The sequence below is a fragment of the Phacochoerus africanus genome, chromosome 3, assembly GCF_016906955.1.
Source record: "Phacochoerus africanus isolate WHEZ1 chromosome 3, ROS_Pafr_v1, whole genome shotgun sequence".
NCBI classification, from domain to species: domain Eukaryota; kingdom Metazoa; phylum Chordata; class Mammalia; order Artiodactyla; family Suidae; genus Phacochoerus; species Phacochoerus africanus.
In genome coordinates, this window is record NC_062546.1 from 186358696 (window position 1) to 186384088 (window position 25393).

Consider the following 25393-nt stretch of genomic DNA (forward strand, 5'->3'; position numbering starts at 1 on the left):
CTTTCTATCACTGTGGATTTGCCTGTGTTGTTATGGACATTTCATATAAATGGCCTCATTCAATATGTAGTCTGTTGTGAAAGCCTGCTTATACTTAGCATGATGCTTTCAAGCTTCATCTATGTTTTAGCATGTGTCAGTACTTTATTCCCTTTTTAATGGCTGAATAATATTCCATTATGGAGATGTGTCCCCACTTTGTTCATCCATCCATCTGCTGATGGATACTTGTGTTGCTTCCGCTCTTTGGCTCAGTATTATTTTTAGAGTTTTCCAGGTCCACACAGCTGTCAAAGATAAGCACAGTTGGGCATTAGTTAAAGTGATGAAAACAGATTTTCTTCAGTAACTACTGACAGTAGGGGAAGAAGACGAACTCCTTTCCGACTTGTGCAAAGGTGATTGGCGTTTTAAAGGGAGAGGGAGGGAGGAGGGAGTGGGATGGCAGAGGCTTGAGCAGAGTCAGGAAAACGCAAAATTGGAGTTCCCGTCGTGGCGCAGTGGTTAACGAATCTGACTAGGAACCATGAGGTTGAGGGTTCGATCCCTGGCCTTGCTCAGTGGGTTAAGGATCCGGCGTTGCTGTGACCTGTGCTGTAGGTTGCTCGGATCCCGAGTTGCTGTGGCTCTGGCGTAGGCTGGTGGCTACGACTCTGATTCGACCCCTAGCCTGGGACTCTCCATATGCTGCAGAAGCGGCCCTAGAAAAGGCAGAAAAGAAAAAAAAAAAAAAAAGGGGAAAAAAACGCAAAATTACAAGAGGGAGGAAAGGGCAGGGGTTGATCCATGTGAAACTTGCTTGGGTTTGCTAACTGGCGCTTATCTCATCAAAGTTAGGCTCCCACCCTCCCACAGAGACTGGGAGACAGGGTCCATAATCTTCAGTCATTGGCTGGAACAAACAGGAAATTCCTTTGGCAGCCCTGGGTTTTCTCAGCCTGGCATTTTAAGGAGGGCTTCATCCTAGGGATGCGACCTTGAGATGTTGGAAACGATGTTAGTATATTCAAGTCTTTAAAAGCCAGCATTGAGGCTTAGTTGAGAAGAGGGCTGAGAGGAGCCTGACCAAAATTGGGTTAAGGAGAGAAATCTGTATCATAACCTAAAGCTGACTTTCTCAAATTTGTTTAAGTCTCCCATCTTTGGAAATTCTGAAAGCTATGGCATTTCAATACAGACGAAAATAAAGAGTTTAGGCACATGTTGCATAGGATTTCAAGTCTTCATCTTTGCACCCTCCAGCCTGTTTGCACACTCAGGTTACCACCCCTTGCCCTGGAGGTGGATTTGTGTGTTCTAGGTACTGTACTTCTAATTTGGATAATGGTTGCCAGAAGCTACCTTGGGTTATCGACCTTAACATCTAGGCTAGCCACAGTGAACTTTTGGAATCAACTAGCAATATAATTCCCTTGTTTAATGGATGAAAAAATGTCAAGTTCATGCATACAGGACACGGCAAGGCTGAGGCCTGACTGACTCAGTAAAGCTACAAGCCACTTTAAAATTTTTTTTTAATTTACTTATTAGCCTTCCTGGAGCACATGGAGTTCCTGGGCCAGGCATCAGAGCCGAGCCACAGATGCGACATATGTCACAGCTGCGGCAACGCTGGGATCCTTTTAACCTACTGTGCCTGGGCCAGGGATGGAATATGCATCCTGGTGCCTCAGAGATGCTGCCAATCCCGTTATGCCACAGCCGGAACTCCAAGCCACTTACAGATTTAGACATTTTATAGTTTACACAGCAAGAAGATGAGTAAGGCAATGGGAAGTCCCATACCCTCGAAGGACAACCCTGAAACTCTTCCAATCAGGTGACTGCGCTGTGAGTTGCAGGGTATCCTGGTGCTGAGGGGCCCCTTCTAGGCTATAGCTAAGGGGTCTTACATTTTATAGTTCTTTTCTTTCCTTTTCTTTTTTTCTTTTTAGGGCCACACCCACGGCATATGGAGGGTCCCAGGCTAGGGGTGGAACCTTAGCTGTAGCTGCCAGCCTATGCCACAACGATAGCAATGCCAGATTCTGACCTTTCAGATAGCCAACTAAGAATTCTCAGGGGCAGGGATCAGCCCATCAGATAGACATTTTAACTTTACTGATAGGAGCTCATAACAAATCTGTTCTGTTTGTCTTCGGCAACATCAGATGGGAATCACCACAACCATGATTCTCTGTAGGTTGATTAGGCCTACCTGGTGTTTTTGTTTGTTTGTTTTTTGGTGTTTTTGTTTCCTTGTTTTGTTTTGCTTTGCTTTTTAGGGCCACAACCAAGGCATATGGAGATTCCCAGGCTAGGGGTTGAATTGGAGCTACACCTGCCAGCCTACCCCACAGCCACAGCAACGCTGTATCTGAGCCGCATCTGTGACCTACACCACAGCTCACAGCAATGCTGGATCCTTAACCCATTGAGCGAAGCCAGGGATTGAACCCTGAATCCTCATGGACACCAGTCAGATTTGTTTCTGCTGCACCACAACGGGAACTCCTGACTAGGCCTGTTTGGAGTGTAGACCTCACCCAGGCTCCCCATTCAGAGAACAATTCAAGGTGTTAGCAACCAGGCTTACCCCATCTCATGTGGCCCATGGAAGTCCTGGGCAGTATGGTCGTGTATTACCACCCATGCCGAAGAGTTTAAAACAACCTGTGACTAATGAATAAACAAAGGAGACCAACAGCAACAGGATAAGGTTAAAGAGACCAAAACAGTGTCCAGGAAGTTATTCTTGCTCTGTCATCTTTAGTGGAGACTGGTCCTTTCTGAGTTCAGTGGCTCTTGGGATGTTTCTGAGAGTTTTTAGCTTCAGATTCTCTTTGGCCAGTGGTCAAGCTGAGGGTGGTGGCAGCATGGGCTATATTGGCGACAAGACAAGAATTGAGAGAGAGAGGAAATTAGTAGTCCCTCCCATCACCCCCAGCCTCCAAGGGTTGAACCCTGATGTGCCACAAGCCACAGGTGTTCCTCTCATTTCCACAGCCATGTGACCAGAGTGGCCAGTCTCTCCAGCAGTCACTTCATGCTCTGTCCTAATCCTCCCTGTGTTTTTCCTTCACGTGATCTCTGGTTTCTTCTGAGGTGCCTCAGTTGTTTCTTCCCTGTTTCTTCCCCATATAGTTTCCCTGTACACCTTCCCTATATTCCCTGTATACATCCTAGAACATCTCCCACCTCCTGACCTCTGGGCCACATCAAGACCACCTTATATATTTGTCAACTCATATCGTGATCATTAGCATCAATATTGTGATTTCTCAAGAGCAGCAAGTCTAGCTGGTGACAGAAGAAGCACCAAGTTAGCTGTGATTGACATTTAAATAATTAGACTTCGAAGAAAGCAGTTTACCCTCCATAGTGGATGTGGGCCTCATCCAATCAGTTGAAGACCTTAAGTGAAAAGACTAAGATCCAGAGAAAAGGAAGGAATTCTGCCTCTAGACTGCTTTTCACACTCAAGTTTGCAACATCTACTTCTGCTAGAATTTCCACCCCCACCCTGCAAATTTCAGACTTGCCAGTTCCCAGAGCCAATCCCTTAAAACAAAACAAAGCAAAACTCTGTATATACATATATATCAGTTCTGTTTCTCCAGAGATGCCTAATACACCTGTGAAGTTACATCAGTCAATTGTCAATTGTTCAATCCAAATCCAGGTGAAGTAATTTTTCAAGTATACCTATGCAAATTTCTTGGCGTCAGAGTGACTTGTGCCTCAGTGTCTTAAAAAGGCTGAAAAGGTTTGACAGCCTTGGTTGCCATCAAATCCTCAACACACTTGACCAGTGCATAAGAATTCTGGCTGTCCTTAAGGAAGGAGGGACATAGGCCTTTGCCCTAGTCCTGTTTGTTCTGGAAGGAAGTGAGATCTGGGTAGAGAGGTGGGGTGAAAGCATTGGCTCAACACCATTTCAAACAGCACAGACCTCAGCCAAGGGTGCCTGTGTCTTCTTGGCCTTCCTCCTGCTTGTGCATAGTCAGTGCCAAAGCCAACTGGGGATTCTCCCCTGTTGCAATCTAGATCTTTAAATCTTATGGCCTTCTCATGGGCTCGTAGTGAGAGAAAATTTCCCTCATGGGCAGACCATCAATCTCCACTCTGAGGACTCCCTGGCATAAGAGCCAGGTGTATATGGTTCTACATTCTGGATGCCTGTGTTCATACATTCTCCCTTTATGTTAATTTGTTCAGGCTGCCATAACAAAATACCACAAACCAAGTGGCTTAAACCACAGACATTGATTGTGTCATGGTTCTGGAGTCTGGAAGCCCCGTGGCAAGAAGCTGACAGGATTGATTCCTTTCGAGGGCTGTGAGAGGAGGGTATGTTCCGGGCTTCTTTTCTTGCCTGATATATGACCATCATCATCATTACATGGCATCTTCCCTGCCTGCATGTGCGTCTGTGTCCAGATTTTCTCTTTTAATGGGGACCCCCAGTCATACTGGATTCAGACCCAAACCCTAATGACCTCATTTTAACTGGATGACTTCTGTAAAGATCCTAACTTAAAATAACATTCTGAGGTACCAGGGGTTAGGTCTTCAATAGATGAAGTTGTGGGGTGGGTGGCGGGGGGGTGGGTGGCGGGAAGGGGGCACACGCAATTCAACCCATAATATTCCCTCAGTTCGAAGGACATTTATCTTGGTCTGGGTTTAGGCTTCCATAGTGGGAAATTGGTTGCCCAGAGCTAAGCAGTTTTCCAGCATCTATCCTTGGGGCACAAGAGGAGATTTAACTGTCCCCAAAGATTGGTGTTACCCACTGAACAAACTGTTTCACCTAATGCTGCATTTCATCATCTGGACACTCATGATTTCCATTATAAATCCAGGCTCGGGTTACAGCAGCCCTAAGGGAAGTCACAGTTTCCCCTCCTGTCCTCCATGGGTGCTTATGAGATGATGGCTTCATTATGGATGGAAAGACCTGCTGCAACAAGCACTCGTTTGTCTTTATCTGTTCCTCTTCCACGCTTATGTCATCAGTGAGGTATCGTGGCCAGGGTGGCTAGGAGTCATTAGGTGATGAATTGATATCCATTCCTTTTCAACCAACAGAACTGGTGTGGCTCTTGCATCTGCTAGCCGGTGCAACCAAATTCCTAGGGTCTCATTAGACTTTTTCTCTATCTCTAATTTCTCCTTTCCTGCTCATTGAAAGAAGGGGCCTCAGTATATCTCTAGGAGCCGGCTGTCCTGATGACAAGGGAGTATTTTATCTATGGTCACAACCACTTGTCCTAGAGAAGTAGTTTCGCTTTCCTGGTGATACAGAGGGTAAGGAACAACCATGGAATGCTTTTTTAAAAAATGTATGGGGCCCTCTCCTCTTTTATTTTAAGCACCAAAACAACTGATTAGCACTCTTAGGGACAACTGTCAAGGACCCTTGTCACTAAACACACTGGCAACCAGGTCTGCCACTGCCTGCTGGGATATTCCATACCTTATGAGTTAGCTTGCTGGGGTCTTACTGTCTTTTTTCTAAAAGGATATTGTGACTTTATCAGCTTTGGGGAGAAGGGGATACAAAACCCCAGGCAGTCATCTGTCTGCTCCTGAGAGTCCTTTTGCAGGTGCATTTTTTTTTTTTTTTGCCTTTTTGCCTTTTCTAGGGCTGTTCCCGCGGCATATGGAGGTTCTCAGGCTAGGGGTCTAATCAGAGTTGTAGCCACTGGCCTACACCATAGACACGGCAACTCAGGATCCAAGCCGTGTGTGAAACCTACACCACAGCTCACAGCAGCACCAGATCCTTAACCCACTGAGCAAGGCCAGGGATCGAACCTGCAACCTCATGGTTCCTACTTGGATTTGTTAACCACTGAGCCACAACGGGAACTCCCTGCAGGTGCATCTTTTGTATCAGGAACATATTACTTTTTAGTTTGTTAAAGGCAGCAGTTTATCTTTGACTGCCAGAGCCAATGTTGTTTCCAGAAACTACTTGATAAGCTGACTCAAAACCTTGTTGGGGCTTAGCAGTCACTCCCACTGAAAGAGACCTTTAACTTGCTAATTAACAAGACTTCATTATATAGAATGTTTTGGATGTCAGAGGAAGTTTCCCAAAACTTTGGAAACCCATAGAATTAAACATTTCATTACTGGTTTCACATTTTTGTATTTCTGTAATATCCGTTGTGACTTCTTTTTCATTTCTTATTTTGTTTATTTGGATTTTTTCTTTCCTCTTCTTGGTGAGTCTAGCCAGAGGTTTGTCAATTTTGTTTACCTTTTCAAAGAACCAGCTCTTGGTCTGGTTGATTTTTTTCTATTGTTTTTTGAATCTCTATTTTATTGATTTCCTCTCTGATCTTTATGATTTCCTTCCTTCTGCTGACTTTAGGGTTTGTTTGTTCTTCTTTTTCTGATTAATTTAGGTGTTGGGTTAAGTTGCTGATTTGAGATTTTTCTTCTTTTTTTGAGGAAGGCCTCTATTGGTATGAATTTCCCTCTGAGCACTGCTTTTGCAGCATCTCATAGATTTGGAGTGGTTGTGTCTTCATTATCATTTGTATTGAGGTATTTTTTAATTTCCTTCTTGATTTCCTCATTGACCCATTTGTTTTTTAGTAGCATGTTTAGTCTCTATGTAGTGTATTTTTTCTCATTTCTTTTCCTGTGGTTGATTTCTAGTTTCATGCCCTTGTGATCAGAGAAGATACTTGAAGTAATTTTGATACTCTTAAATTTTTTGAGGTTAGCTTTGTCCCTCAGGATGTGATCTCTCCTTGAGAATGTTCCATGTACACTTGGGAAGAATGTAGATTCTGATTTTTTTGGATGTAATGTCCTGGAAATGATTAAGCCTAACTTTTCTATTGCGTCATTTAGGATCTCTGTGGCCTTACTGACTTTCTGTCTAGAGGATATGTCCATTAATGTGAGTGGGGTGTTAAAGTCTCCTACTATTATTGTATTCCCATCTATTTCTCCTTTTATGTCTGTTAGTAATTGTTACAGGTAATTGGGTGCTCCTATATTAGGGGCATATATATTGACGATTGTAATATCCTCTTCTTGAATGGATCCTTTAACCATTAAATAGTATCCTTCTTTGTCTTTCTTTATGAGCTTCTGGTTTCACATTTTTGCCATTTTAGGTCAGAGGAATGAACTTATGGGCTTCTTGCTCACAGAAACACTTTCCATTTTGTTCTCTTTTCACTGCAGATCTTGCCCCCAAACTATTAGTTGTTTTTTTGTTTGTTTGTTTGTTTGTTTTGCGGAAACTCAGACCGAAGGGTTTGACACAGGCTGTTCAGGATTCCACATTGGCTGAAGGCCCAGGGGATGGGTGAGGCAGCAGTGCAGACTGGGCAATTCCACCCCCACCAGAAAGCACAGTTTTGCACTTACTTTCAGTTTCCAGTGGTCAGTTATTGACAGAATAGATAGGACTGAGAGAAGACCCCTATTTCTCTGCATGGCTGGTCTTCTCTCTCCTAACCCGGCCACACAACCCCCTCATAGGAGGACCTCCCTCTGCCACCTCCCCCTCAACACATGCAAAAGGACAACCCAGAAACAAAAGGGATCAGTTGACTGCGATGCAGGTGTAGGGTACCCGGTAGCTGAGGAGCCCCTTCTAGATTGCAGTGAAAAGGTTTTATATTCTGCAGCTCTTTTCTAAGGGAGTGGGGGCACAATTCCCACATGTATCAAAACCCACAGGGCATGGGAAACTGTCCAAGGACACAGGGACATGTGCCCCTCAGGAGACTCAGGATGGGAGTGTTAGTAGCCAAGGAGCCTGGTGGCCGCTCTAAGTAGGCCTTGGATCCTGTTCTGGGAGGATCAAAGAGCATTCAGCCCTTAAGACTCAGAGAAGGCTGGTGTCTATGAAAAATGTTGCCATATCAGTAAACACAGGATATTGCAGCCATCCAGCCATCAGCTACTGTAGCCACCCCCAGTGGTTGCTGTGAGGCAGCCACCCCTGGTGGTTGCTGTGAGGAGATTCAGGATGGAAAAGCACAGGATAAAGACACAGGCCATAGATAGTTAAGGTGCATATCAAAGGAGTGATTTCAATAAGCCCAGACTCTTGCTTCTTCCCATGCATAGAAAAGCACCAAATTCATTAGCTTGAGATGTCTGGCTTTCTTTTATTTTGTTATTTTTATTTTTTGATCTTTCTGTCTTGTAGGGCCGCACTCGAGGCATTTGGAGTTTTCCAGGTTTGGGGGTCCAATCGGAACTGTAGCTGCCAGCCTACACCACAGCCACAGCAACTTGGCTGTGGCTGTGGTGTGACCAAGACCACAGCTCATGGCAACGCTGGATCCTTAACCCACTGATGGAGGCCGAGGATCAAACCGGCGACCTCATGGATGCTAGTCAGGTTTGCTAACTGCTGAGCCAAGATGGGAACTCCCTGGCTTTCTTTTAATTAACAGTAATATTTTGATGTTCTGATTACCTGGTTTTTGTTGCAAAAACTCCTATATATCCTGGCCCCTCCCTGACCTCATGGACGCAGTCCCTCAGAGAGAGGCCCCCTCCTGGGCTTAAATCTTCAGCAAATCTGCCAAGTAAAACATAATTCTCAACTTTTACATTGTGCTTTTTTTTCCCCCCAGTTGACACTGGGTTCAAGCCCTTGTATCTATGATGCAGGCAAATTCAGGAGGGTGCCTCTGCCAAGCTATTACCCAATAAAGAGACAGGGCCCTTTGGTACTGGGACTAGAACTAGGACAAAATCTCCTGCCAGACAGTCCCTGACCCCTCAACTGATACTGCCAGCTATGGATAACTGACTTGAGATAAAAACCCATGAGACAGGCACTTTTTTTTTTTTCTATAAAAATGACCCTTGTTCAAAAAAAAAAAATCACATAAATATGAGGTGCGTGCTATTGGTGATTATATAACCCATTTAAGAGAAAATGTCATTTTGACTTACTAGAAATAATTTGTGGACGTAATACATGGTTTACTGTAGAGATATTAGAAAATATAAAGACACATGAAGAAGAAAATCCAAATCTTCCACAACCCCAACACCCTGGAGATGTCTCAGTGCCTTGTACACAAAGTGTTAACAAGCATTTGTGAAATGAACACATAAATACACGGATGACCTTGGGGCAAGTAAGCATTTTTCCTGCTTGCGTGTCCTCAGTGAACTTCCTCTTAAAAAATGAAAGTATATTGTGTACTCTCTTTTGTAGCCTACCGTTTAGTATCTTTCTATATCGACAGTCACTTCAGTAACAATTTTATTGGCTGAATGGTGTTCCATTGTATGGCTACACAGGAAAGCTTATTGTTACATATTTACAGGTTTTTTTAATGTGTAAAACTTTGATAAATATATCACCAAATATTGCACACATCCCGAATTAGTTCCTTAAGCTTAAAACAAATCCTTTAAAATGGAATCTTTGCAGTAAAAGATTTTGCTCAGGTCTTTGCTCTGTATCGCCTGTCAAATTGTCCTCCAGAAAAGTTACAAAGGCGGCAGTTTTGTGCCACAGAGGGCATTCCCATTTCTAAAAAAAAAAAAGATTCTGTCAGTATGTTCTTTCCAGAACAAATAAACAAAGGTGAGCAAACACCTCTTAAAACTTAATCTGTAATCCTGGGTTAGGAGCTGGCAAAGGAAAGGAAAGGTTGGCCTGGTCCTTTTTTTTTTTTTTTTTTAAAGTACAGTTGATTTACAATGTGTTAATTTCTTATTGTACAGTGAAATGATTCAGATATATATATATATATTTTTTTCTGTTCTTTTCCATTATAGTTTATCAGGATATTGAATATTGTTCCCTGGGCTATACAGGTGGATCTTGTTTATCCATTTGCTTCTCTTCTCAGTCTGCAAGAGAGGAAGCCTTGGAACCACAGAATAACCAACTCAAGTGACCCTTCCTCACTCCTTTTCTGGTTTCTCTTTTCTGAGGGCCAATCTTTATCCACAGCAGGGTTCTTGCTGAGGCTCTGGAGACTTTAAGTATTACAAACTTCTTCTAGGCTTGTGTGTGTGTGTGTGTGTGTGTGTGTGTGTGTCTTTTTAGAGGTGCACCCATGGCATATGGAAGTTCCCAGGCTAGGGGTCAAACTGGAGCTGCAGCTGCTGGCCTACACCACAGCAACTGCAACGCAGAATCTGAGTCGTGTATGGGACCTACCCCACAGCTCATGACAATGCTGGATCCTTAACCCACTGAGCAAGGCCAGGGATTGAACCTGCAACCTCATGGTTCCTAGTGGGATTTGTTTCCGATGCGCCACAATGGGAACTCCCATTTCATGTATTCTTAACATTATGAAACAATTACCTCTCTCTAGTTCAAAACTTTTTCAATACCCCAGAAAAACACCTTGTTATTAGTCGTTCCTCCCTCCCCTCCTGCCACCCTTTTGGTAATCATTAATCTGCTTTCCATCTCTATGGATTTGCCTATTCAGTTATATCATATAAATGGAATCATACAACATGCGCCCTTTTGTGTCTGGTTTCTTTGACTTTTAGCATATGATTTCAAAGTTCATCCAAGGTTTAGCATATATTCAAGTTTTAGTGCATATTGAACTTTGTTCCTTTTTAGGGCTAAAGGCTCCAATTATGTTTATACCATAATGTGCTTATCCGTTCATCAGTTGATGACATTTGGCTTGTTTCCACCTTTTGACAGCTATAAGTAATGCCACTATAAACATTCATGTATAAGTCTCTGTGTGGCGTATGTTTTCATTTCTCTTAGGTATATACCTAGGAGTAGAATTGTTGAATCATATGGTAATTCTATGTTTAACTTTTTGGGGACTTGCCAAATGGTTTTCCACAGCTGCTGCACCATTTTTACTTTCCCTTTAGCAATGCACAAGGGTTTCAATTTCTTCACATGCTTGCCAACAGCTTTTATTTTCAGTTTTTTGGATTTTGGTCCTTCTAGTGGATGTGAAATAGTATCTTATTGTCGTTTTGATTTGCATCCCTTAATGTCAGTGATGTTGAATATCTTTTCATGTGCTTATTGGCTGTTTATATATCATCTTTGGAGAAATATCAGGTCCTTTGATCATTTGAAAATTCAACTGTCTTCTTGTTGAGTTTTTGAAGAGTTCTTTGTATATTCTGGATATTAAACCCTAATCAGGTATATGACTTGCAAATATTTTCTCTCATTCTGTAGATTAGCTAGTCATGGTCTTGATAATGTCCTTTGATGTGCAAAAGTTTTAAATTTTTATGAAGTCCAATTTTTCTTTCTTTTTTTAATTGCTCACACTTTTAGTGTTCAAATATAAGAATTTGTTGCCAGATCCAAGGTCATGAAGATTTACCCCTATATTTTATTTTAAGAGTTTTACAGTTTTAACTCTTATATTCAGTCCATTTTGAGTTTATTTTTGTTTATGGTGTGAGGTAGGGGTCCAACTTGACTCTTTTGCACTTAGTAATCCAGTTATCCTAACACCATTTGTTGATAAGGCTGTTCTTTTCCCATTGAATGATCTTGACACTCTTGTGAAAAACAAATCAGTTGACCATAGATATTTGAGTTTATTTCTACACTCTCAGTTCTAGTCCATGGGTTCATATGTGTAGCCTATGCTACTGCCACACTGTTTTGATTACTGTAGCTTTGTAGTAAGTTTTACAATCAGGAAGTATGAATCTTCCATGGTTGTTTTTCTTTTTTAGTGTTGTTTTGGCTCTTCAGAGCCTCTGGCAATTCCATAAGAATTTGAGGATTTGTTTCTGCAGAAAAGACCATGGGAATTTTGATGGAGATTTTGTTGACTCTGTAAATTACTTTGGGGAGTAGTGCTATCTTAACAATAGTAAGTCTCCCAATCTGTGAACACAGGATATCTTTCCATTTATTTAGGCCTTTCGTTTCTTGCAGCAATGCTTTTTAGTTTTCAGTTTACAGTGTTTCATCTCCTTGGTTAAATTTATTCTTAAGTATTTTATTTTATTTTATTTTATTTTAGGGCCACATCCATGGCATATGGAAGTTCCCAGGCTAGTGGTTGAGTCAGCGCTATGCTGGCCTATGCCATGAGGTTGCGTGTTTGATCCCTGGCCTTGCTAGTGGGTTAAGGACCCGGCGTTGCCGTGAGCTGTGGTGTAGGTTGCAGTCGTGTCTCAGATCCCCCATTGCTGTGGCTCTGGCATAGGCCAGTGACTACAGCTCCAATTCGACCCCTAGCCTGGGAACCTCCATATGCCACGGGAGTGGCCCTAGAAAAGGCACAAAGACAAAAAAAAAAAAAAAAGGTAATGCCCACCCCAGTGGAGCCACTGTTACCAGTTTCTTATGTGCCCTCTTCCCCGCTTCCTTTCTGTCTCTGTCTCATATTCTTTGTACTATCTGCTTTTTCTTCCACTTGATTTTCTTCCGCTTGATTCTTTGGCAACTGCTATTATATTTATGGAGGGGTGCTTTACAGTGAGTCAGGCAGTATGGGAAGTATCATGAAGTATGACATGGTTCCTGCCCTTGACGATTTTCAATCTAGTGGAAGAGATAAAACATTTACAAAAGAATTAGGGAACAGTTTATAAGCATACGAAATCCAGTTCTTAACTGTGTGGCTCGTGCCCTAGGATGTAAATAAACTGTCTGAGGGTAGGTCACAGCCATATCCCCAGCCCCTAGATCAGTACAGGAGCAACAGGACATGAGCTCAATAAATGAATGTTGGATGAATTTAACACTGTCTGTCTTTGGAATCTCACCCGGCCGAGGTGAGCCCTCCCATTCATCCTGAAAGATGGTCCCCAGGGGACTTTGTTCTGCAAAGTGGCACTCGGACAGGATGCATCTGAGAACGTTGGGGCTCTCTAACTGGTTCAGGTTACGGCCTCACGGTAGGCTCACAGACATAGCACACATCTCTCAGCAAGTATTCTGGTGTCTTTCTAAAATAAGTTCTTACATAAATAGATCCTTGTTATGTTCCACTAAGTAAACGAACTGAGAAGAGGAATATGAGGGAAGAGGGAAGAAAGCATGGCCTAGGCATAGGGGGAAATGTCCCAGAAACCTCCAGACTGACAGCCAGGAAGTGGTGCCAGAGGCTCTGGATTCCAGGGAAGAAGCCGGTGCCTAATCAAACGATTATTGATCTAGTCTTTTAAAATATTTTTTTTCTGATTCCAGAATCATGATAGAAAACTTGAAAAACAAATCACAGTATAAAGAAGAAAGTAAACTATAAACCATGATTCAGAGAGCTCCCGTCGTGGTGGAGCAGAAAATGAATCCAACTAGGAACCATGAGGTTGTGGGTTTGATCCCTGGCCTCGCTCAGTGGGTTACAGATCCAGCGTTGCCATGAGCTGTGGTGTAGGTCACAGACTCAGCTCAAATCTGATGTTGCTGTTGGCTGTGGTGTAGGCTGGCAGCTGTAGCTCTGACTGGACCCCTAGCCTGGGAACTTCCATATGTTGCAAGATCGGCCCTAAGAAGCAAACATAAATAGATAAATAAATAAATAAAATTAAATGAACCATGATTCAGGAATAACCACTGTTTACATCATTATAAAAATTTTTACTTGAACTTAATAGAAGGAAAAGAAACCAAACTTCAGATAAATATTTCTTCAAAATGAGATATTATTTCTTAAAAAGCCGTCTTTCAAAACGAAAGAATTAAGAAACACGTAAAGAGGTTGGGGTTATTGCAGAAGTTCTCAACGTGAGGTGATTCTGCCCCCCACCTCCCCACCTCCCAGGATATTTTGGCAGAATAGAGATATTTTTTGGTTGTCAGTTTGCGGGGGGGCTGTTTGGGAATAGTCTAGGGGTGCTGCTAAACATTCTGTGATTCTCAGGACAGTCTGCCACAGCAAAGAATTATCCAGCCTCAAATGTCAACAGTGCCACGAGAAACCCTTGTTTACTGCATAGTTGTGGTGGTTTTAAATAGCACAGATTTTTAAAGGGCCTAAGTTTGTTTCCAGTCAGCAAGGCATAGTCAGCTTTCTCGGGGATCATCAGAGTAAGCAGTTGAGACATGGCCTCCAGCCAAGCAGTCTGAGTTTGAACCCTGACTGCCACTTATTGGTAGAGTGACCTTGGGCAGCCTCTTTGGGCCTCAGTTTCCTCATCTGCAAAATTGTGGTAACTTTACACCTACTTCATACATTAGCCGAATGAGTAAATATAAGCAAAGTGCTTGGAACAGAGTCTGGTTTATGCTAACTCCATAGAATTAGTATTATTTCTATTATTGTTATATCTTAAACCAAACTAGAGACACAAACTAAGCTTACTTTTAGGATAATTTGCCTAAGAAATTTAGACATATGTTTCTTTCTTTCTTTTTCTTTTGGCCGTACCCGTGGCATGTGAAAGTTCCCAGGCCAGGGATCGAGCCTGTGCTGCAGTTGTGACCTGTGCTACAGCTGTGGCAATGCCAGATCCTTAACCTACTGCACCACACAGGAACTTCCAAAGTATACTTTTTTCTTTTCTTTTCTTTTCTTTTTTTTTTTTTGCTTTTTAGGGTTGCACCTATGGCATATGGAAGTTCCCAGGGTAGGGGTCGAATCAGAGTTGCAGCTGCCAGCCTACGCTACAGTCACAGCAACTCTGGATCCAAGCTGTGTCTGCAGCCTACACCACAGCTCACGGCAATGCCAGATCCCCAACCCACTGAGCGAGGTCCAGGATGGAACCTGCATCCTCATCGGGTTCTTAACCCACTGAGCCACAACAGGAACTCCCAGAAATATTCTTATCTAATGGAAACTTTAAGAAAAATAAACAAAATGAATACAGCTAGGGTTCACTTATAAATCTAAGGAATGTAAACATACATGAATTCAGAGGTTCAGCCAGTCCTTCCTGCTTTTGGAATTACTTGCTCAATGGCAGGTGACTTTCTGTTTTGGAAACATTTTCTTTTTTCTTTCCCCTTTATATTAAAACATTTGAATACATTTTCATAGTTCAAAACTTAAGATAATGTAACAATAGAACATCATGCAGTCTTACACCCACACTCTCCCCTCCACCTTCCCATAGGTAATCACTTTAATTCGTTTTTGATGTGTCAGTCCTGTGTTTCTCCACAAAAGAAAATGCAAATTCTGTATATTCCTTTAAAAAAAAAAACTATTATAGTTGATTTATAATGTTCTCTCAATTTCTGTGGTACAGCAAATGACCCATCATCTATATGCATTCATTTTTTCACATTATCTTCCACCACAAGTGATCAGATACTATACAGCAGAATCGCATTGCTTATCCATTCCAAGTGCAATAGTTTGCATCTACTAAGCCCAAACTCCCAGTCCCTCCCAGTCCCTTTCCCTCTCTCTTGGCAACCACACATCTGTTCTCCATGTCCATGAGTTTGTTTCTTTTCTGTAGATAAGTTCGCTTGTGCCGTATATTAGATTCCAGATATGTGATATCATATGGTATTTGTCTTTCTCCTTCTGACTTAATTCACTTAGTATGGGAGTCTCTAGTTCCACCCATGTTGCTGCAAATGGCATTATTTTGTTCTCCTTTATGGCTGATAGTATTCCATTGTGAATGTGTATCACATCTTCTTGATCCATTTGTCCATTGATGGACATTTAGGTTGTTTCCATGTCTTGGCTATTGTGTATAGTGCTGCAGTGAACACAGGGGTGCATGTATCTTTTTAAATGAAAGCTTTGCCTGGATATATGCCCAGGAGTGGGATTGCTAGATCATGTGGTAGTTCTATATTTAGTTTCCTGAGATACCTCCATACTGTTTTCCATATTGATTGTACCAATTGACTGTCCCACCAACAGTGTAGGAGGGTTCCCTTTTCTACACACCCTCTCCAGCCAAATGCTGAATATTCTAATTTAGCTCCCTGCTCTTTTCCATTTAATGATCTATCTCAGCTATCTACCTTTCTCTCCATGTTACAGTCTATCTTCCCATGTTAGTACACAAGGAGATGTTCCATCTTCTTTTAAGGTGAAATAGTATTCCATTATGTAGCTGACCTATACTCTATTTATAAAGGTTATGTAAATTTTAATAAATATTAACAATTGGTCCTCCATGTAGGGTTGTGTCATGCTAGACTCCCACGGGCAATGTCTGAACATGCTTATTCTCTTCCTGAATCGTTGTGGTTTTCAGACAATCAACCATTCAAAACCATACTGCACAGGCAGACATTACTGGGAGGTAGAAGCGGGAAACAAGACTAAATGGATGTTGGGGGTTTTCAAGGCTGTCTCCTTGGGAACCGGCAGAGTCAGCCCCTAGTTCAGGGTGGATTCCGGGCACTTGAGTAATTGGGTTGCATTGGCCCTAGGAGAACCCAGTATTCAGTGCTAATTAAGACCCAGTAACATTGCTGTTTTTTTTTTTGGACTATGAGTTCTATAATTTGAATAATAGATTTGTACTCCATAATTCTAATGTTCCTTTTACAGAAGCTCTTTGGCCTAATTTCTGTGCTAGAACAAATTCCAATCCTCTTAAAACCTCTTCAGTAACAAACTTCCACTTTCACACAAAAATGCTATGCTACTGATACAGTTGAAAAAGTTCAAATGGCTTCTCCTTCAGGAGCAATTCACAGCATCCCCAGATTAAGAGATTACCTGGGAAACCACTATGCTTTTTTTTTTTTTTGTCTTGTGGCAATACTTTATTTTATTTTATTTTTAATGATTTTTATTTTTTCCATTATAGCTGGTTTACAGTGTTCTGTCAATTATCTACTATACAGCAAAGTGACCCGGTGATACATACATGTATACATTCTTTTTCTCACCTTATCCTCCTTCATGCCCCATCATAAGTGACTAGATATAGTTCCCAGTGCTATACAGCAGGATCTCATAGCTTATCCCACTATGTTTCATTTGCTTTCAGTTTGTAGGTATAACTTAGTAAATTTAGTCTTAATATTTCTGGATTCTTTTCAAGTTTTCCCCGCCAAACCCCCAAATATATTTATTTTCTCCCTCATTTTCAGCGACTATAAAAATGTCATTGCAGTGTAAATTCCAGAGATGCTATGGGTCTCAACTGTCAGGTGCTTTAGAAATTCTAAGATATTTGAGAATTATATTCCTTAACAAAGTTAATTAATTTTTTATTAAAAATTTCATACCACATAGTTTACTTTTTATGTACATCTTGACTTTCTCATTCAGCTTCTTGTTTTTCCTAGAATTTCCAATTATATTTCTTTTCTTGTTGTTTACATAATATTTATCTTCATCTCATTGACAGCAAGCTGCAGTAGATTTAAATGCTTCTAGGAAGGACCCAAAGACATCCTACTCTAGGCTCAGATTCCCTAAAACCCTGGACCCCAGATATTTATACCTCAACATACCTCAGTTTGCCACATGTTCCACTTTTCCAAAACTTCATTCCCCCAAAACTTCAACTCCCCCAGTTCCATCAGATGCTCATCGCTCTAAATAATTTTTATCAGAGTATAGTTTATTTACAGTGTTGTGTCAATTTCTGCTGTACAGTATAGTGACCCAGTCATATATATATATATACTTTTTCTCATACCATCTTCCATCATTTTCTACCCCAAGAGATTGGACATAGTTCTCTGTGCTGTACAGTAGGACACCATTACGTATCCATTCTAAATGTAATAGTTTGCATCTAGCAATCCCAAATTCCCCGTCCATCCCACTACCTTACCCCTTCCCTAGCAACAAAAAGTCTGCTCTTCATGTTCATAATCTGTTTCTATTTTGTAGATGGGATAATTTGTGCCATATTTTAGATTCCACATGTAAGTGATATCATATGGTCTTTGTCTTTCTCTTTCTGACTTACTTCACTCAGTATGAGAATCTCTAGTTGCATCCATGTTGTTGCACATGGCATTATTTTGTCCTTTTTTATGGCTGAGTAGTATTCCCTTGGGTATATGTACCACCTGGGCCAGGAATTAGGTCTGAGCCACAGTTGTGACCTAGCTGCAGCAACATGGAATCCTTTAACCCACTGTGCCAGGCTGATGATCACACCCACGTCCTGGTGCTACAGAGATGCCGCCAGTCCTGTTGTACCACAGCGGAACTCCTGCTCTCAATATTCTAACTCTGGTCTACCTTTTTAAAAAAAAAAATGGGGGGGGGAAATACAGGGCATCCTAGTGCCTACCTTCTATACAATGTGATTGGCCCAGACTGCTTGCTCTGATGTGGCCATCAGACACTTCCCCATCCTGTCCTCTCTCCAGGAAGTACCATGGTTATTCAGCTTTCATTGAACCCCACAGGTGCTGAACAAGGCCCAGTATGGTCCAATGTGGATAAACTATGTAGGGCCTCAGATCCATGTGAACGTGGCCAGTGCCCCACTCCTGGAGCAAGTGATGCGCCAAGAGGGCAAGTACCCAGTACGGAATGACATGGACCTGTGGAAGGAGCACCGGGACCTGCAGGGCCTGACCTATGGGCCCTTCACCACGTGAGCTGGGGCCTGAGGGACTACAACAGGCCCCCAGAGGGCCAGGCACTGGGCAGCCAGTGGAGAATGGGCAGAGTAGGATTTTCCTGTGTCCTTGAACCTGATACTCAATCTAAAAAGTGGTGGCTGGGTAAGGCTGAAGTCCTCCGACCATTCATTGGCTTTTCCAGTAATGTGTCATATGACTATAAACAAATGAATAATTTCCCCTCCCTTGAGCTTATGTTTCTCATATGTAAAATGGTAAGCTTGGACTAGAGTATCTCCAAGATATTTTTAAGAATTTCTAGGGAGTTCCCGTCATGGCGCAGTGGTTAACGAATCCGACTAGGAACCATGAGGTTGCGGGTTCGACCCCTGCCCTTGCTCAGTGGGTTAATGATCTGGCGTTGCCATGAGCTGTGGTGTAGGTCGCAGACGTGGCTCGGATCCTGCGTTGCTGTGGCTCAGGTGTAGGCCAGCAGCTATAGCTCCGATTAGACCCCTAGCCTGGGAACCTCCATATGCTGCTAGAGCGGCCCAAGAAATGGCAAAAAGACAAAAAAAAAAAAAAAAAAAGAATTTCTAGCTCACGGAGTTCCTGTCATGGCTCAGTGGTAAACAAACCCAACCAGTATCCATGAGGACATAGGTTAATCCCTGGCCCCCCTCAGTGGGTTAAGGATCTGGCGTTGCCGTGAGCTATGGTGTAGGTCACAGACATGGTTCAGATCCTGTGTTGCTGTGGCTGTGGTGTAGGCCGACAGCTGTAGCTTTGATTCGACCCCTAGCCTGGGAATTTCCACGGGTGTGCCCCTAAAAAGGCAAAAAAAAAAAAAGAATTTTTAACTCACACTGTAAATGAACTATACTTCAATAAAACTTAAAAAAATGGGAAAAAAAAAGAACTTTCAGCTCCATTATTCTACATTATGGTTGAAATCTACCAACTCAAATCATAATGGGACATATCTATTTATAGCTGAAAAGACATTATTGTCATATTAGTTGGGAGGGCTCGATTTAATTTTTTTTTTTAGGGCAGCACCTGCGGCATGTGGAGAGTCCCAGGCGAGGGTCCAATTGGAGCTGTAGCAGCCAGTCTACGCCACAGCCACAGCAACACCAGATGCGAGCCTCATTTGCGACCTACACCACAGCTCACGGCAACGTCAGATCCTTAACCCACTGAGTGAGGTCACGGATCGAACCCGCATCCTCATGGTTGCTAGTTGGATTCGTCAACCACTGAGCCACGAAGGAAACTCCCTCAATTTAATTTTTAAAATATTTCCCAAATTATGTATTATATGCTTGTTTCTGGTTATAACTTTCATGGATGCTCTCCACACACAAAGATAAATGTTTGTTTCAGCTTTAAAATTATACCTAGAAAAGTTAAGATTATTTTGGCAGTGACAAATTGAAGGATGGGCTGAACATATTATATGTACACATACCAATTAAGGTAAATAATTGAGAATCATTGGTGATAAACCATTCTCAAGGCCACAGCTTATAATTGGATATATCACAGCTTCTTTTACTGTAGTATGTTGACAGAACTTCAAAACAAATGGCTTTTTATTTTCCCTAGTTGCTTGATATCCATGTTTGTAGTCATTTTTAAAGAGACTGAAGCTGATCCTGGTGGTGGAAATAGTAGCAGCAACACAGATAAAACTAACTATGTGTCTATGACATGCCAGGCATCAGGTTAGTCTCTTTATATTTATTATTTTATCTTCACAACAAGCCCATAAAGTAGATAGTGTTATTATCCCCACTTTATAGGTGAAGAAACCGAAGCCTAGAATGGTTTTTGCACCGTTTGCCAGAGGTAACACGATTGTCAAGTAGTAGAATCGATTTCTCGGATTCTGGAATCCAGGAACTTACTGTCTTGACACATTTGGAAAGGAAAGACTGGCTGGAAAGTTCCTTTTATCTGCCATTGATGCCAGTCCATTCATTCTGTCATCACTTGTCTTTCTTTTTTCCTTGTTTCTTCACAGGGGGGTGACTTCAAAACTTAATTCCTAGGCCTTTTTTTTTCCTCCCAAAGTTCTGGAAAAAGAATAGAGAAGGTTCTTCAAGATCTTTATCCTGGCGCCTGACCCTACAGGCAAGATTTGGGTCCCAAGTATGCTCTACAATATTTGAGACCCAAATCTTGGCAAGAGAGGAAATCCTGCAAGTTAATTTTTTGTGGTGATAGATGGTAACTGTTCTTACTGTGGTGATCATTTTGCCATGTATACAGATATCAAATCATTATATTGTACACCTGTATAATGGTATATATTAGTTAGACCTCAATAATAATAACAGTAATAAAAAGATTTAGGTCTCAGATTTTCACCAGGTCACGCCATCTCTGGACTTGATGGTTCAGATTTAGAATTGGAGCTAAACAATTCTATTTATAAATGTTTAATCTAAAGCCAATTTCCTAAATATGTCATACCCTATATGCATTTAAAAGCTATTTTGCTAACCTGTAAAAGGTTTTTTGTTTGTTTTAGCACATACACTTTTAGGATCTCACTTTTTTAATTTTTTACAGCCACACCTGTGGCTTATGGAAGTTCCCAGGCCAGAGGTCAAATCGGAGTTGCAGCTGTGGCCTAGGCCGTAGCTAGTGGCAACACCAGATCCTTAACCCACAGACCCAGGCCAGGGATCAAACCAGCATCCTTATAGAGGCAATATTGGGTCCTTAACCCACTGAGCCACAAGGAAAACTCCCTAAAATCTCATTTTTTTAAGTCTTGTTTCCCCAAGAAATAGCTTAACAACCCCAGAAGTGCTCTAATTTTAGTTCTTCAAATCCGATTCCTTCTGTTGGAAGACTTTTACTCTTGGAGAAGCACCTAAAACCTGAAGTTCCAATAAATGGGTCTATTCTGGTTTTCATTTCTTTTCCAGCACCACTTTTAGTTTATTTATTTAAATTTTTTTGAAGACTTTCCCCAACATATAAAGAAAACTCTTCGGGTTTGAGGTTCATTTAAACAAAAATAGATTTTTCAGATTTATTGAAGTATAGTTAACCAATATTTCAAAATTAAAAATACTGATTCTTGCCTTAAGATTTTTAATGTTCATTTTCTTTTTAAAATACCTTTTTTTAAAATTCAAAAGTAATACTTACTGTAAAAATTCCAGTAATAAAATATTGTTTTCCTACCCCTGAGCGATCTTAATAGTTCAATGTGTATTCTTCCTACTTTATGTTGAAACATGAAAATGTACATGTGGATATGTGGGGTTTCCTCTCTTCTTAAAATTGCACCATACTTATTATACTTATTACTCTGCAACTAGCTTTAAAAAAAAATTTGACTGATGAGTTCCTGTCGTTGTGCAGTGGTTAACGAATCTGACTAGGAACCATGAGGTTGCGGGTTCGATCCCTGGCCTTGCTCAGTGGGTTAAGGATCCAGCGTTGCCATGAGCTGTGGTGTGGGTTGCAGACATGGCCTGGATCACACATTGCTGTGGCTCTGGCGTAGGCCTGCAGCTACAACTCCGATTCGACCCCTAGCCTGGGAACCTCCACATGCCGCGGGAGCAGCCCTAGAAATGGAAAAAAAAAAAAAAATTGACTGATGCCCAGCTTGCTTAGGGAAGGTAACAGGTTTGGGGGGATAGCTGAGGGTAGGGGCATCCCTGACATTAAGCCCCACTATGGGAAGCATATTCCCACTCATGTGAGCATCCTTGCTTAAACAGGATGGGCACCCAACCACCTCCCAGATGGCTATGGCAAGAGGGCCCAGGGCATCAGCCTGGTGCTGTCTCTGTTCCCTTGGTCCACTGAGCCAAGCAGAGCACAGTGGTCCAGAATCTGAGCACCGCAAGAACCTTAATTTGCTCCTCCTTTATTCCTCATCCTCCACACAGAGGGACTGGAACCACCGTAGCCCCATAGCTCATTTCACAAACAAAAGATTCTGGAGATAATCAGAGCCAACATTCATTCAGCATTCGCCATCTGCCAGGCACCGATCTAAGCATGTTCATTGTCCTACTAAGAAAGGCACTCTTATTCCCATTTTACAGTAGGGGGAACTGAGGCACAGAGGAGTTAAGGTCATTTAGCCAGTCATCGTCCCACCTGTGATTTGACCCTGGGCAGACTGGTTCCAGATGCCCACCTTAACCACTTTCTTTACGCTGTAGTGAGATTCTGAAGTTTGGGGATTTGAAGACTCTGTCATTTGAAAGTTTGGTTCCATAACTCTAGATCTAGGAGTCTGAGATTTTTCTGGACTCTGTAGGGGTCTCAGGGTGGGAAGATGCCATCTAATCCAACCACCCCCATCAGATACTGACATTGGTGCTGCCCCTCCATTCTCTCCAGGGAAGGAGAGTCATGGTACCGGCTGCGCCAGGCTCTGAACCAGCGGATGCTGAAGCCAGCTGACGCTGCGCTCTACACCGATGCTCTGAATGAGGTGATCGATGACTTCATGGTGCGACTGAAGCAGCTTCGGGCAGAAAGCACCTCGGGGGACCACGTGCCCGACATAGCTCACCAATTCTACTTCTTCGCCTTGGAAGGTACCCTTGTGAGGGGAGGGGCTGGGGTGGGCGTGGGTCAGAGGTATGTTGTGCTCTCCCCCTCAAAGCCCCCTGGACACCATCCCGTGGCCCTGTCTCCTGTGACGGCCCCTGTACCCTGCCAGCTATTTGCTACATCCTGTTTGAGAAACGCATTGGCTGCCTGGAGCGCTCCATCCCCCAGGACACCAAAGCCTTCGTCAGATCTGTTGGGTTCATGTTCCAGAACTCACTCTACGCCACCTTCCTCCCCAAGTGGACGCGTCCCCTGCTGCCCTACTGGAGGCGATACCTGGATGGCTGGAATACCATCTTCTCTTTTGGTGAGGAGTCTGGGGAAGGAAGTTGGGGTGTGGATCCCAGGGTCTGTGCAGTAACTGTCCCACCCGGGACTTCCTCACCTGGTCCTGGGAAACCATGACTTTTGACTTCATCCTCCATCGTCCCTGTAGGGAAGAAGCTGATTGATCAGAAACTGGAGGAGATAGAGGCCCAACTGCAGGCGGGGGGCCCAGAGGAGCCCCGGATATCTGGTTACCTGCACTTCCTGATGACCAGTGGACAGCTCAGTCCTCGTGAGGCTGAGGGCAGCTTGCCAGAGCTGCTCATGGCTGGAGTAGACACGGTGCATGAGGGGGGAGGGCGAGGAGACCAGGGCCTCCCAGGTCCCATCCTGAACCAATTCCCCACTATCCCCCACCTGAGCCTGGCCTTCGTTCCTCCAGGTACCCCCTTTTCTTTCTGTAACCTGGATGTAGAGCTGGAAGGAAAATGGGGGTGGGGTGGGGAGCGGGTCATTGAGCCTGGCGGAGGTGGGCAGGGAGTCGTCCTTTTGTAAGAGGGATCCTGCCCCACCCCACTCTGGAGCCTCTCTCAGACAGGTGGCAAGTTCCATCTCACATCTAATCTGCTCCCTATCACTATAATCTAAGCTGAGAGTTGAAAAGCTTGTCCATAGCACCTTCTTTTTTGTTTTTGTTTTTGTTTTTGTTTGTTTGTTTGTTTTTGCTTTTTAGGGCTGCACTCACAGCATCTGGAGGTTCCCAGGCTAGGGGTCCAATTGGAGCTATAGCCACCGGTCTACACCAGAGCCACAACAATGCGGGATCCGAGATCCGAGCCGCATCTGCAACCTAAACCTCAGCTCACGGCAACGCCGGATCCTTAACCCACTGAGCAAGGCCAGGGATCAAACCCCCAACCTCACGGTTCCTAGTTGGATTTGTTTCCGCTGCGCCATGACGGGAACTCCCATAGCACCTTCTTAGCAGGACCTCTTTCCTGTCTTTTTGTCACATCGGGTTTCTCTGTTGAAGTCTCCTCTGCTGTTAGGGTGTGATTCCCCATGGCGTTGGTCCTTAGTCCACTCTGAAGGCAGGTTGAACATGGAGGGAGGGCCCTGTGATCCCTAAGCCCAATCCTGCCATTTCCAAGATTAATTTTTCTCCCACATTTTGCACGCACTCATTCGCACACAAACCCTGCCACCACCCAGCTGACCTTTTTCCTAGAAATCCCTCCTCACTTCCTCTCTCACTCTGCCTCCCAGACATCCAACACGCTGACATGGGCCCTGTACCATCTTTCAAAGAACCCAGAGATCCAGGCGGCCTTGCATGAGGAGGTGGTGGGCATGGTGCCCGCTGGGCGGGTGCCGCAGTACAAGGACTTGGCCCACATGCCTCTGCTCAAAGCTGTGCTTAAGGAGACCCTGCGGTAGGATACCATCCCCAGGTGCAAGGGTCTATGTGTGGAGGACTCAGAGACAGGAGTGGGAAGTGGGGGCTGCTGGGCTGTGGCCAGGGTCAGCGATGAGATGGGAAGAGGGGTCTGGGGGACCAGAGGAATGTGGCCGAAGGAGTGGCCCTCCAGCCCTCCTTGGATCCAGAGGCAGACCTGCACTTTCATTTCCCCGCAGCCTCTACCCTGTGGTGCCTGTGAACTCCAGGGTCATCGTGGACAAGGAAATCGAAGTTGGTGGCTTCCTCTTTCCCAAGAACGTGAGTGGGGCTGGAGAGCCAGGGTTCCCTGCTGCCACCCCCGCCCCACAGCCCTTACGCTGATGTGCTGCCCTTTCTTCCTCTGCAGACACAGTTTGTCTTGTGCCATTATGTGGTGTCCCGGGACCCCAGCATCTTCCCTGAGCCTGACCGCTTCCAGCCCCAGCGCTGGCTGAGGAAGAACCAGACGGATGCTCTCAAGGGCCAGCACCCATTTGGCTCCGTGCCCTTTGGCTACGGGGTCCGGGGTTGCCTGGGCCGCAGGATTGCAGAGCTGGAGATGCAGCTGCTGCTGACAAGGGTGAGAGGGAGAGGCAGAAGGGCTGTGGGAGTGGGGGGCTAAAGGAGGAGGAGGCACAGGGCGGGAGCACACAGAGTAGGGCACTGGATGGAGTCACGACTCTAATCGTCCACGTGCCTTT

At 43.6% G+C, this 25393-nt stretch overlaps 1 protein-coding gene across 1 annotated transcript in view; it reads left to right on the forward strand.

The window, feature by feature from the left end:
* LOC125123562 (sterol 26-hydroxylase, mitochondrial) overlaps positions 1–25393 on the forward strand; it is a 42356-nt gene that overhangs the window by 16596 nt on the left and 367 nt on the right. The window contains exons 2-8 of the mRNA XM_047773525.1: positions 18236–18426; positions 22772–22971; positions 23097–23294; positions 23424–23596; positions 24521–24687; positions 24890–24971; positions 25060–25272. Of these exons, the coding sequence (XP_047629481.1) occupies positions 18236–18426; positions 22772–22971; positions 23097–23294; positions 23424–23596; positions 24521–24687; positions 24890–24971; positions 25060–25272 (1224 nt within the window). The remainder of the gene's footprint in view (positions 1–18235; positions 18427–22771; positions 22972–23096; positions 23295–23423; positions 23597–24520; positions 24688–24889; positions 24972–25059; positions 25273–25393) is intronic.